Source organism: Rhinoraja longicauda, chromosome 27, assembly GCF_053455715.1.
Source record: "Rhinoraja longicauda isolate Sanriku21f chromosome 27, sRhiLon1.1, whole genome shotgun sequence".
Taxonomy (NCBI): Eukaryota; Metazoa; Chordata; class Chondrichthyes; order Rajiformes; family Arhynchobatidae; genus Rhinoraja; species Rhinoraja longicauda.
The window spans coordinates 9,465,291-9,479,991 of record NC_135979.1 but is presented as its reverse complement, the minus strand read 5'-3'; the positions used below and the strand labels follow the sequence as shown (position 1 = coordinate 9,479,991).

Genomic DNA, 14,701 nt, shown 5'->3' with positions numbered 1-14,701 from the left:
GCTGAAATCACAACCCTTTGGCATCTGGTTGACAGGGACCCCATTCTTACTCTTCATTTAAACTCTTAACAAATACAAGGCAATACATTTTGGAAAGCTATAAAGGACAGATTCAGTAAATGGAAGATTGCTAAGGAATAATGATGAACAGAATTATCTTGGGTTTAAGTCCACAATTCCCTGAAAGTGGCACAAATGTAGATATAAGAAGATAACTGCAAAAAAGTTCAGGATGGACAGTGGTCAAAGGGTCCTGCTCAATGAGTGACTAGCAGCCGAAGATTGAATTGAAAGATTTACCAGTCTTGATGAACCTTCTCTTCAGTTCCACATAGCTAACACCTTATCCTGGTTCTGTTAATCTCTTTCAGATTTGTTTATTCCATTAAGATAGCTTCGTTATTCTAAATGCCCCTTAAACATTCCCAGAGTTTGGTTCTATAAATGGTGCGGTGAAATATATTGCAGAAACTAGTAAAACAAATCCGATCAGCTCTTCTTTGCCCAGTGATCGGATAGTGAGTGAGGTGTAACAGGGGAAACCTGAAATTTTTGTTTTGGCAGCAAAAGTAAAGCAGCCATGATGGAAATATTGAGGTAAGTTACAGAATTGGAGTATGGTGGTTTGCAAAAACATGGCAGAAAGGTATTTGTAAAAGCCCAAAAGACTGGAATTCTACACAAAGGAAGCAAAGCTGGAATGAAAATAACCCCAAATAAGCATGACATTCTTCATAGCATACAACACACACATAGCATAGGCAAGAAATAGCAAAACAACTTCTATACTTCATGTTATTCCCGTTTTGCTGGGTTTTGTTTACAGACAAAATTCCATCCTCTGACATTTACTAACAGTCCTCTACTCTGCTTCTGTAACTCCTCCAGTTTACACAGTAAATAAAAGCACACCTAGACAAGCTTAAGATGCAGAGTAAACCACCTTTTACATTTCCGCCATCAACATCTAGCCACAGCACAGTCTAAATACACCAATCTCTATACATTCCACATAGTCTCACTTCGTTTGCTAATGCAAGACATCCTGTGTTCTTTGAGTGAGACTTCAATTTAGTCACATGCTCACTCATTGTGCAGTGACTGGGTTGAATTTGCCTTGGGATTTATTTTACATGGCCTTCACAGCTGAATGGAGATGATTTTCTTGCTACCAGACTGGTCTGGATTTAAACATACTGGTCTGGGTTTAAACATAATGATCATGCATATGAGCCTCCTTGGAATTTTGCATTCTTTGCTTGAGGTTAGAGGTAGATGCCAAGAAAATTCTGCATTAAATGCTCCCAATAACCTTGATCTTTGTAGAAATGAACACCCACTGTGGAACTGACTCGCATAATTTGGAGTACAGCAATTGATTAGTGTCCTTGGCTGATGGACACTAAACTTGGTTCTCCTTGGCTGATGTCAGACAGGAAGAGGTGAGGATTCAACAAGTATCAGCATGCCAAATCAGACAGTAAAAGAAGAACCAAGTCTGTATCCTATTTATCATTTTGCAACAACCTTCCTGGACCTATCTATTAACCCTTGCTTCTCTGGGGGGCAAATACAACCTCATCCATGTTGCAATCTCATGATTGTAAAGCAACACTGTCCTCTGCTTCAGCCCCTCCCCAATAACAACCTTCACCTTAAATGGTATTTTTAAACTTACAAGCTAATGCCCATATCACTTCATGTAAGCATTAGCAAGCAAAATTAAAATAGCAGTCACAAAAAGAGACGTTGATGACAAGCAACCAAACTTTATCAAAGCCCACACTTAAAGTCTCGACCCGAAACGTCACCCATTCCTTCTCTCCCGAGATGTTGCCTGACTCACTGAGTTACTCCAGCATTTTGTGTTCTACCCACACTTAAAGCAATATTTTATCAAGACAACATTTAGTAGATAGAAAATGGAGAACACAATACACAGTTCCAAGAAACCAGTGGAGAAAATCCATGAAAACATATTTATGTCATGTCATCCCATATTTAAATGAAATATTACTCTGTTCTTTCACTCCATTTCTATTGCATCATTCAGCTGAGGGCAGGATCTGTGTCCCTATCACCGTCTAAGCTTCTCTTTTGAGCTATATTTCCGTTTACAATTTCCCCATGTTCTCTCCTCATGGGCACTTACAAGTCAGAGTTTGCTGACAGTACTGTTCCCTAGATGAACTTCAGATGCAGAGGCAGGAAATTTCCTCAGTAAAACAGTTCCTGGCGCACACTCATTCAGCAATTTAGTGAAACCACAACCTCAGAACCTAATTTTTTTTGCTTTTTGCACCAAAGTGGAAGACTTTTCTTAAATTATATTCCAACTGCCATGTTCTTACCTGCTCACTGAGTAAACATATTACATTATTGTTTTCTAAACACCAGTTACATCAAATGATAAAAGTCACCTTTTGATCCCCCAACTTATCAATTAAGTTTAATCTAAATTTTTAATACTTTCCAAAACTACCGCAGTATAGTGTGATTCCCATTGTTGCAATATCTCTTGGGATTACTGTGTTACACAGGTAATAAATGCCCTGACAGATTTGTGCCTTGAGAAGCAACCTTGGCAAGCTAACTTACCACTGGCTCAAAAACCACTTGATTTCTTTCTGGTTGGAGTTACGGGACAATGATAGGCACCATTAACACAGTCTGATTTTGCTTCGCTGACTTATGGGCGATAAAGTCCACGTAGCAACTTTTCTGAATGTTTCAGCTGGAATCAGAAGGGCATAGGGGTCAAATCTGGAATTCTCATGACTCAGTTCTACACTGAGCCCATTAGTAAAATTACTCCTGATTAAGACACAAAATAAAAAAAACGTGATTTCAGTGTTATTAAAGTCTTTAAATTATCAACCTTCTTGTTCCCTCAGTTGCACTCCTAATTTGCGCTCTCATCTTCAAATCCTGTTGATCTTCATGCAACAGGCAGCTAGGAAGCAAGAGTTTCTGCAGCAAGACACATGGCTTTTGCAGCGAGTTCTGTTTCCCAACACAAGCATCCTCACGATGATATACTGTACAGATGCCAGCCACACATTGATGGTCTGTGCACCTTAGTCAGCTCCAATAATTGGAGATATTATTTTGATTGAAATGAGCATAAGCTTGATTGTCCTTCATTGTGAATGACAGCGCAGCACGTCATTTTCGACTGCACTGTCCTCCGTCCCCGTGGTGGAGGGGTAGACCTCACGGCCCTAGACAACAGCACATTGCACTGCCTACAGCGCCTGGAGGGCGTTACATAATTTCTGCTGCCTCAAACGCAAGAAGAATGATGCTCAAACTGCTAGAACGATAAGCAACTATTCAACCTGTGGTTCACAATAGCATGTATGTGATTATTAAATAAGGCCCAATGACATTCTCAACTAGCATTCAAACACAGTGTCTTCTCAGACTAAGCCTACACAGCTTCCTCTCAAATTATCATCCTAGCCTGGAAAGACAGTAGAGCAGTGGTCAGGGTATGGACTTTCTAGGAATGTACATATTTACAGAATCCACATTTTCAAATCCTGACTCGTTAAAGGAAATGCAAACAACCTAATTTAATAGGCACAAGCAATTTTAAGTTTTCTTTTAGCTTAATTGTGGAAATACCCTTCCCTACAGCAAATAAAAGCTGTCAAATCAACCGCCTGTGCTTTCAACAACTTTCAAACATTTCAAGTGATCTAGGAAGATATGGAGGAACTGTGAAACCTCACATTAGTCAGTTACAACTTCAGCATTGCACTGCAATACACCAGAGAATTAAACAACCATTTTAGATTTCCCTGCAACATCCGGGTTAAGAATAGCAGATACAGCCCAGAATTGTTTCAGTGGATTTGTAAAGGAAAATACATCTACACAGTGCATTTCATGATGTAAAAGCACTGTCTAAAGCAGCACATCATTTGCACACTTCCAGGCTACATACATCGCAATGAAATAATGACCAGATGAACTTTTACTGGCGATTAAAGGAAAAATACCACCTTTTCCGTTCATTCACCTCTGAAAAAGTTGCTTTTTCAAATTTGAGCTAACCAATGTTTCACGAGGAGCACCAGCCTAAATTTTATGTTCAAGTCGCAAGACACCCAAACTGTCATCATTCTGACTGAGTATTCAGCTCCTTCCAGTGGGTCAATTAATGCTCTGGACTGTGATTTATACCCAATCATAGACGAGGTATCAATTAAGTCCAAAGAGCAAACTTTTAGTGCATACTGGACCAAGTGGACCCGTTGGGCCCAAACCTCCTGCATTGGTGCAACACCCTCTCCTTTCCCCCTCCCCCCCCCCTCTCCCTCCTCTCCCCTCCCTCCCCTCCCCTCCCTCCCCCCTCCCCCTCCTTCCCACTCCATCCCGCATCTAGAATATTGTGTTCAGTTCTGGGCAACATGTTATAGGAAAGATATTGTCAAGCTTGAAAGGGTTCAGAAAAGATTTACGAGGATGTTGCCAGGACTAGAGAGTGTGACCTATAGGGAGATGTAGAGTAGACAGGGTCTCTATTCCATGGAGTGCAGGATGGTGAGGGGTGGAAGATTGGGTAGATGTATAGAGTCTCTTGCCCAGAGCAGGGGAATAGAGGACCAGAGGACATAGGTTCAAAGTGAAAGGGAAAAGATTTAATAGGAATCCGAGAGGTAACTTTTTCACACAGAGGGTGGTGGGTGTAAGGAACAAACTGCCAGAGGGGTAGTTGAGGTACTATCTCATCATTTAAGAAACAGTTAAACAGGACCATGGATCAAGTCAAGTCAAATTTATTTGTCACATACACATACTCGATGTGCAGTGAAATGAAAGTGGCAATGCCTGCGGGTTGTGCATAAAAAGAATTACAGTTACAGCATATAAATAAAGTTAATAAGTTACTAAACATAGCACAAAAAGTGTCGACAAAAATTTAGTCTCTGGGGTTATCAAAGTTGACAGTCCTGATGGCCTGTGGGAAGAAGCTCCGTCTCATCCTCTCCGTTTTCACAGCGTGACAGCGGAGGCGTTTGCCTGACCGTAGCATCTGGAACAGTCCGTTACTGGGGTGGCAGGGGTCCCTCATGATCTTGCTTGCTCTGGATCTGCACCTCCTGATGTAAAGGTCCTGCAGGGGGACGAGTGTAGTTCCCATGGTGCGTTCTGCCGAACGCACTACTCTCTGCAGGGCCATCCTGTCCTGGGCAGAGCTGTTCCCAAACCAGACTGTAATGTTGCCGGACAGGATGCTCTCTACAGCCCCAGAGTAGAAGCAATGAAGGATCCTCAGCGACACTCTGAATTTCCTCAGTTGTCTAAGGTAGTAAAGGCGCTGCTTAGCCTTACCCACCAGTGCGGCAATGTGCGTTGCCCACGTCAGATCCTCTGCGATGCGGACTCCCAAGTATTTGAAACTGCTCACCCTATCCACAATAGACCCATTTATCTCCAGTGGCGTGTACGTCCTTGGATGTTTAGCCCTTCTGAAGTCCACAATCAGCTCCTTTGTTTTAGTGACATTCAAGAGGAGGCTATTGTCCTGACACCAGAGTGCCAGATCAGCCACCTCCTCCCGGTAGGCCTTCTCATCGTTGTTGGAGATCCGGCCCACCACCAGTGTCATCAGCAAACTTGATGATGGAGTTTGAGCTGAACCTGGCCCTACAGTCATGTGTGTACAGGGAGTACAGTAGGGGGCTAAGGACGCAGCCCTGGGGGGATCCTATGTTCAGGGTGAGGGAGCTAGATGTGTGTTCCCCCATCCTGACCACTTGGGGCCTGGCAGTGAGAAAGTCCAGGACCCAGGCACACAGAGGGGTGCTAAGCCCCAGTTCCAGCAGCTTCTCAACCAGTCTGCTGGGGACTATTGTGTTGAATGCTGAACTAAAGTCAATGAACAGCATCCTCACATAGCCCCCCTGGCTGTCCAGATGAGAGAGAGCGGTGTGTAGAACCTGGGAGACCGCATCATCCGTGGACCTGTTCGGACGGTATGCGAACTGTAGTGGGTCCATGTTGCGAGGAAGGAGGGCGCAGATGTGCTTCTTGACTAGCCTCTCCAAGCATTTCATGACAACCGAGGTGAGGGCCACCGGTCGGTAGTCATTTAAACACGCTGGAGAGGCATTCTTTGGCACCGGTACAATGATGGATCTTTTGAAGCATGCAGGGACCACGGACTGGTTTGGCGGGATATAGACCAAGCGTAAGCAAGTGGGACTAGTGGAGCTGGGACATTGTTGGTTGGTGTGGGCAAATCTGGCCGAAGGGCCTGTTTCCACACTGTATGACTCTAGATCAGTGAAAGAGCTAGTGTTGTCTCCATGGGATAAATGAACTTTCTGTGCTTCACTATTCTTACAATTTTAGTTTCACCCAGAACAGGTAAAAAAAAACGCTTGTTACTTGTGACAGAGCATCTGCACCGATTGTCGTAGAGAGACAGCACGGACATAATGGAAACAATGGTCCCTTGCTTTGTCTATTGTTCAGTAAAATCGTGATTAATCCTGGATTCCATACACATTCCTACTTTATCTAATCATCCTTCAATTTCCTATTAATCTACTGAACTCTGCTTTGAATATACCTGAAAAATTAGACACCATAGCCCCTTGGATTAGAGAATTCTGGAGATTTACAGCAGAATAAAAATCTCTCCTCACCTGTCCTCATCACATTATCTAGCAACAGATCATATTATAACAATTTCAAAACGATGACCATGACTTATTTTTTATTTTATCTTGTCATCTTGTCTCAACATAAGGGGATTTCATTCAAGTATGTCCTAACTGCAGGCCAGTGAACAATACAAGAAAATGAGTACATCCCAAGTGAGTTGTCAGCCAGGAAGATTTTGTTAAACTAACGTAACAAGTGGCAGTTGATTTGCTGTCAGTTTTTAAAGAAACTGGAATGGCAGACCAACCCCTACTCTCCACAGATATCAAGGTCTGCAAATAGCAAGAAAGCAGCACAAATTTTTCCAGCCTTTGGCAAAGACAAAGTGCATATTTGATCCAGATTATGCCAGGAAACATCTCCACTAGAGACACCCAGACCCTATGAAAAAGAGGCATGGGATCTGTCATCACTAAGGCCAATAGAAATCAGAGTTTATATTGAAATCACAAAACATTTGCAATTTCACAAATAAACATTTTATTGAACAAGAAATGCTATATTGTTGGAGGAGGTGCAGGTGAACCTCTGTCTCACCTGGAAAGACTGTTTGGGTCCTTGGATGGAGTTGAGGGGGGATAAAACATTTTATTGATGTTGATGTCTCTAATAAAATCTAGATTTTAAACATTTTACACAGAGAATGTCCCTGTAACTTAACCAATAATACCAGAATAATGACATGCTAAGTATTATTTTAAGCAACTTGGGGGAAGTTGAACCCAGAGCTTGCTGAGCATCAAAACAGCCAGTTGTGCCTATGACCTGAACCACAGCACTGTATAACACAGACTGTCACAAATTATTCTAAATACATTCAGGTCATCGCTCATTGTGATAGCATGCCATTAAAATGCTTGTTGAAAAAAAAATTAAACATTAGTGCAGAACAGCATGTTTCTATGTTCTAAATTCTATAATTCCCATTCTTTTCTCCTTTTTAGGTTGCAGGCTTTCAACTTAACCACTTGCACTGTACATTTACCTGATTAATTTAATAAGTTGTTTTATAATTGTTAAAATCATGTTGTTCAACTAAATATTTTGGGGATATGATCCATATGCCACCTTCACGATGTTAAATTTGGATTTTTTATCTCAATGTAGAGTAAAGGAAAGGCATCCAACCACTTACCTTCCCCATCTGCTAACTTCTGTAAAGTGTGAGTCTCCACAGTAACAACCGAAGCATTGCAATTCGACTCAGCTCCTTCTTCACAAATGCTATAAAAATAATTTGAAATGAATTAATGGAATCAATGACTGCACAAACGAAAAGTAGTTCAGGCAAAATATATAGTAGTGCTTCGAGAATCCTGTAAAGCGCACTGACTGAAACCTTGATGTCTATATATTGAATTTATGCTAATTGTGGGCACTAATTAAAGCCACACTTACACTTTGTCCCATACACATCACTGTTGTAGTAAAGGCTCATCAAGTATCTACGAGGAATCAATATGTTTAGCAACCAAAGAGACTGCACTACTAACAACACCTGAGTGGAAAAAGATTTCATCCAGTCAAACTTGGAGCTGTGAACTATGAAGAGAACTAATGGAAGTAGCCCTGGTGAAATTCATGAAACCAATACAAATTAATGAGGATCAATCATATGATAGCATCATCCTTTACAAAAAAAATGCTTGCATTTGGATAGCATCTGGACACTTACATTTTCTCTCAGTACTATACTGAATAAATTATTTTTGGTTACACTCACTGCTGTTGAGGACTCTTGGCATGGAGTACCAAGTAAGGCCGGCTCTTCTTTGAAATAGTGCCACAGGAACTTGGATAGTCTTAACAGCTGAGACCACAGTTTAATGCCTGGACCAAAGTAGAGCATGATATTTTATCATGCTCTAACATTATGCAAAATTACTAAGCAATGAATTAATTCAATTTAGTGATTTCATTGTCTTATCACCAATAGCATGTCAATATCACATGGCTTAATGTCAAATGATGAAATGCAATGAGCCTCATCTTCTTGAAGAATGTCATTCCTGAAATGCTCCCTGCTGTAAAGACATTTTGCTGTAACGGTTCTAAGGATAACCTTCAGTATTTCAGCAAAATTGTTGCTTTTATATACGTGGACCATGACAGATATTGACAAACCTTGGGACTGAATGCTTGTTTTTGGGAAATGTTTCGATGGATTAGTCAAAACCAAAATCAAGAAGTCAACTGCAGTTTAACCATCACTTGATCGTCTAAACTCCTGGTTGGCATTGACTAGAGTGGAGTATAAGGGTTTTATGGTTTGTGCCATAATGTGCTGTGGATAAGTGCAACATCACAGTCTTGTGGTTTAGTAAGCATGTGTTGTTTCTGGTATTATTTCACATAACAGCAGGAGATGCAAAACATATTTGATGGACAAAAAAAGCAAAACTCCACTATTACCTTTCCACTTAGATCAAGACAAGACAGCATTACACAGGACCAGGGGGAGGGGGAAGGGTGCTGCACCAATGCAGGAGAGGTTTGAGCCCAACGGGTCCACTTGGTCTAGTAGCATATAAAGAGCTGGAGTAACTCAGTGGTCAGGCAGGATCTATGAAGAATATGGAGAGGTGATATTCCAGTTGGGACCCTTCTTCTGAAATATGCAATATGGAGTTTGATCAGACAATTTTAATTGCTTGAATTATAAGAAATAACCGTCAAAGATCTTTTAGTTCTACTCAATAACCAAAGTCTGTAGTCTCTTTTTTGCTCTGGTTTATTTTCACCCATATGTTTAGACCGTAATGGTGTATCCTTATTGTTTTGATGCGTTTATGCTTTATTCTTAATTGTTAACTGTATGTTTGTGTTATTTGTGAGCGGAGCACCAAGGCACATTCCTTGTATCTGCATACGTGGCCAATAAACCTATTCATTCATTCATCCCATGTAGCATCAAGGAGGCTGGAGGCAGTTTGCTTTGCTTTATACCATTTCTTTAGTTTTAGATCATTTGTATTTTGTACAATACTAAGAAGTCATGTTTAGGGCTCATGTTGTCGACCTCCCCGTGGTGAGCCCTGTCAACTGACCTCAGTCAGGCGAACGACAACAAACAGAGACAGCAGAAGCAGAAGCAGCTTCATAACCTCTGCAGACTCAAACACAAGAAGAAGAAGGACTCATGTTTACCACATACCACAATGCTTTGCGACAGAGTTGAAAAAACAATTTATCCTATTAGCATTACTTAAATTGTATGTACACCATTTGAACTCATATTTTAAAATTTTGACTTTGAACTCAATTTATTGTAGGAAGGAACTGCAGATGCTGGTTTACACCAAAGATAAGACACAAAATGCTGGAGTAACAACGGGTCAGGCAGCATCTCTGGAGAAAAGGAATAGATGACTGAAAGGCTGTGTGACCCTTCTTCAGGCTGAGATGCTGAAGGTCTCAACCCTAAACATCAAAATGCTGTTACTCCAGCATTTTGTGTCTATCTTCAATATATTGTATTTATGTATCTAATAGATTCCAACTGTATATTTTATGTTTGCATGCTTTTATAATTACATAGAATAATAATAGAGAAACAGGTCAGTAAGCCCAACTGGTCTACCTGACTTAGCCAATCCAAATACCATAACCTGTTTCTTTTTCCCTTAAATGTAGCTTCTCCTTAAATAGACCATTTACCAGAAACATTCCAGTAGTAGTTCTTGTTCTTGGAAGAAAAAGATATTTCCTGAGTTCCTTATTAGTTTTGTTAGTGTTCATCTTATATTTCCATGCCCATGTTGAAGGATTAGCTCTACATAATTCTGTCCACCGCTCACTATTTACAAGATTAGCATTGTTTCATTTTACATTATAACATTGAATTCCAAACAGGTTATAAGGCATTTACAATTTGATTTTAAAATAATCTAAAATTATTTATACACTGTATATTTTAATAAGCTACGATTAGCATAAGAGTATTGTTTCTTTTTCTTGCATTTATAGTTAAATTTGATTTTTGTAACTTTTGCAGGATGAATTTCTCAACTGCATTTATAATTCAAAAACATTTACTTTAATATATTTAACGTCAATGCAAAGTTGTAATAATTTAGCTATATTCACACTTCTGTTTAGATGCTATTTGTTTTATTATTTAAAGTTTATTTATTTCAGCAAATTTTTATAAAAAGCATGCGTTCAGATGCTATGATTCTAGATGTCTACATTTTACATTATAGTTAGATTTAATTAGATTTAATTCATTTATTTTAATAACTTGCATTACCATTTATGTACTAAAGTTTTGTTTATATTTTAGAGAATTTATTATACAAATTAATTTACTCTTATTCTAATGATTTGCTTTATCTTTTTCATGTACTAAGTTTTATGTTATATTTTAGTCAATTTGCTTTTTTATTTTAACAATTTGCTTTATCTTTTTAATAAAATGTTTCATGTTTATATTTTAGTGAATTTACTATTTAAGTAAATTAACTTATATTAATGGTTTGCTTTATATTCTACATGTTATAAAGTTATTGTGTTCTATTTAGTCAATTTACTTTTATTTTAACAATTTGTTTTATATATTTCATGTACTAACAGTCTCATGTTTATTTTGGTGAATTTGTTATTTAATTGAATTTACTTTTTATTTGAATGATTTGTTTTACCTTTTTCACATACTAAAAGTTTCATGTTTATATCTTAGTGAATTTTCTATTTCAGTAAATGTACTTTTTATATTAATGACTTGCTTTATATTTTTCATGCATGTTATATTTCAGTTAATTTGCTTTTATACTTAAACCATTTCCTTTATATTTTTCATGTGCTATTTAAGTTTCATGTTTATATTTTAGTGTATATGCTATTTAATTGAATTTACCTTTTTTTAATTTTAATGATTTGTTTTGTCATGTAGTAAAAGTTTGGTGATATATTTTTAGTCAATTTGCTTTTCTTACGTCAACGATTTGCTTTATCTTTTTCATGTACTAAAAGTTTAATGTTTTTAATTTTAGTGAATATGCTATTTAATTGAATGTGCCTTTTTTCACACTTTAAAGATTTGCTTCATGGTGTATTAAATGTCTCAATTGAGGTGAATGTTATTTAAGTGAGCGATTTGTACCAGCATCTGCAGTTATTTTCTTACATTACTTTACTTCCACATTATATTGATTTGGACGCATCTTAATGCATTTTTACGTGTGGGGTGTGTGGTTGTGAACGGTGTTGCTGCTCGTCGGGGAGGGAGGGGCGGGGCGGGACGGGACGGGACGGGACGTCGTGCTGCCCATGAGTGAAGCGGGCTGGGCCTGCGGCCGCTTACCCGTGCTGGACCGGCTGCAGTTGCAGGATGACTTGGGTCTTGTTCTCCTCCGAGCTGTCGCCCTCCAGGGTGGTGGCCTCGGCCGTCACCACGACCACATCACCGACGGGCACCGCGTTTATCTCGGCCGTGTTCGCCATTTTCCTTCCCCACTTCCCCCCTCTCCCAAAACCGCTCGCCTTCCGAGCGAGCCTGCGGGGCCCACCGGCCCGCACGCGGCCTCCAACCGCCGAGGAAGTCGCCGGGGCCTCACGGTCGCGGCTTCGGCGCTTTTCCCGTCACCAACGGCTGCCAGCCAGTACCAAAGACGCGCTGCGTCATAGCGTCGTGCGGCGGCGGCGGATGGTGTCACATTTGGCGGGCCCGATCCACACTGTGACAAATCTGGGCGCCGCCATCTTTCATATTGGCACGAAATTTACATTGGAAGCATGTGTTCTCAATTTTAAAGGTCAAGAGTATTTTACTGTCATATGTGCCAGGCAGAAAAATGAAATCAAAAATGGAATTCTTACTTGCTGTAGCACAACGGAGTATGTAAACAAGATAATAAAGGAGAATATATATATACTGTGTATATATGGCAGACACGAAATGCAGGTAGCATCTCTGGAGAGAAGGAATGGTATATATATATATACCACGTTATAACTCTAATTAGCCCCCATTCACAACTGCCACAGCTTTTTTTCCACGAGTGATAGTTCTACTCAATAACCAAAGTCTGTTGTGACTTGGTTTACACAGTCACTGTGTTATTGTTTTGATGTGTTGTTATTGTTTTGATGTGTTTATGCTTTATTCTTAATTGTTAACTGTATGTTTGTGTTGACATTTGTGAGCGGAGCACCAAGGCACATTCCTTGTATATGCATACTTGGCCAATAAACTTATTCAACTTTGATGCTTGAGATTCCAGCACAGAATTTAAATTAATTTGCTTCAAATTCCCACATGCAATATTTTACAAATCATTAGGATTTAACTCCCCCCTCTGGCATCCGTCCATCTGCGGGAGATGATGGTGCGGCTTGGCGTTGTCCTTCTTGGAGAGGGGGATTTTGCATCTGTAATTACATTTCCTTGTGTGACTGACTTGGCCTATCCGTGACAGGCAGATCCTTCCACAGGTGAGGTCGTCTCTGGTCATTGTTCTGGGGAGTCCGTGGCTGCTGTCTTTGACCATTTTACGGCGTTGGCGCCTGTGCTCCAGGGTCTTGAACCACATGTTGTGATGTTTCATGCCCACCTGGAGGTCCTTCCTCCAGCTGCCACGGTCCTCAGCAGCCGCTTCCCAGTTGTCAGTGTCGGTATTGAAGGCTGATAAAATATACACTCGAGCCCCTCCCCATCAATTATTTGCCTTCATTCACATTTTGATATTATATTTGTGGTCTAAAAGATGCACATGCATGCCTTGCCTGTTCCTGATACATGACTGCACAATAGGGGTCACTATTACATGCAAGCCTTGCCTGTTCCTGATACATGACTGCACAATAGGGGTCACTATTGCATGCATGCCTTGCCTGTTCCTGATACATGACTGCACAATAGGGGTCACTATTCCACAAAAAACCCAATCGAATTCAGAGACACTCTTTTTCTCTCGATCACTTTCTCTATCTCACACGAATGCTCGGCACATTATCAGCAGCATAAAAGATCCACTTTATGGCACCCATGTATGTAGCACTGTATTATGCCTCTGTTAATGCTTTGTATATTTTACAGCATTGCAGCTTTAAGATTAATCATGAAACCAATTGTATTGTATTTTCAGAGATATGCACGGTCAAATTCCTGGGTGTGCATCACTCTGTAGACCTGCCCTGGACCCAGCACATTGAAGCAATCATAAAGAAAGTCCATCAACACCTCTGCTTCCTGAGAAGATTGGGGAGATTTAGTATGTCAACAAATACTCTCTTGAACTTCTACGGGTGTGCAGTAGAGAGCATATTGGCTGTTGCATCACGGCCTGGTTCGCAATTCGAACGCCCGGAAATGAAGAAGTTTGCAAAAAGTGGTGAACACTGCCCTGTCCATCATGGGTACGAACCTCCCCACCATCCAAGGGATTTACAGGTCTTGCTGTCTCAAAAAGGCAGAGACCTACATCACCCTGATCAACCGCCTGTGCTTTCAACAACTTTCAAACATTTCAAGTGATCTAGGAAGATATGGAGGAACTGTGAAACCTCACATTAGTCAGTTACAACTTCAGCATTGCACTGCAATACACCAGAGAATTAAACAACCATTTTAGATTTCCCTGCAACATCCGGGTTAAGAATAGCAGGAAAATAAATGTATACAGTGCATTTCATGATGTATAAGCACTGTCTAAAGCAGCACATCATTTGCACACTTCCAAGCTACGTACATTGCAATGAAATAATGACCAGATGAACTTTTACTGGTGATTAAAGGAAAAATACCACCTTTTCCGTTCATTCACCTCTGAAAAAGTTGCTCTTTTTCAAATTTGAGCTAAACAATGTTTCAATAGACAATAGATAATAGGTGTAGGAGGAGGCCATTCGGCCCTTTGAGCCAGCACCGCCATTCAATGTGATCATGGCTGATCATTCTCAATCAGTACCCCGTTCCTGCCTTCTCCCCATACCCCCTGACTCCGCTATCCTTAAGAGCTCTATCCAGCTCCCTCTTGAATGCATTCAGAGAATTGGCCTCCACTGCCTTCTGAGGCAGAGAATT

The 14,701-nt window shown here is 40.3% G+C and overlaps 1 protein-coding gene across 1 annotated transcript in view; it reads right to left on the bottom strand.

Annotated features, from left to right (window-relative positions):
- LOC144606750 (glucocorticoid modulatory element-binding protein 1-like) overlaps nt 1-12,265 on the bottom strand; it is a 32,567-nt gene extending 20,302 nt beyond the window's left edge. The window contains exons 1-2 of the mRNA XM_078423094.1: nt 11,981-12,265; nt 7,814-7,902 (exon numbers count right to left, since the gene is read on the bottom strand). Of these exons, the coding sequence (XP_078279220.1) occupies nt 7,814-7,902; nt 11,981-12,120 (229 nt within the window). The 5' untranslated portion in view covers nt 12,121-12,265. The remainder of the gene's footprint in view (nt 1-7,813; nt 7,903-11,980) is intronic.
- Between the last annotated feature and the right edge of the window lie 2,436 nt (nt 12,266-14,701).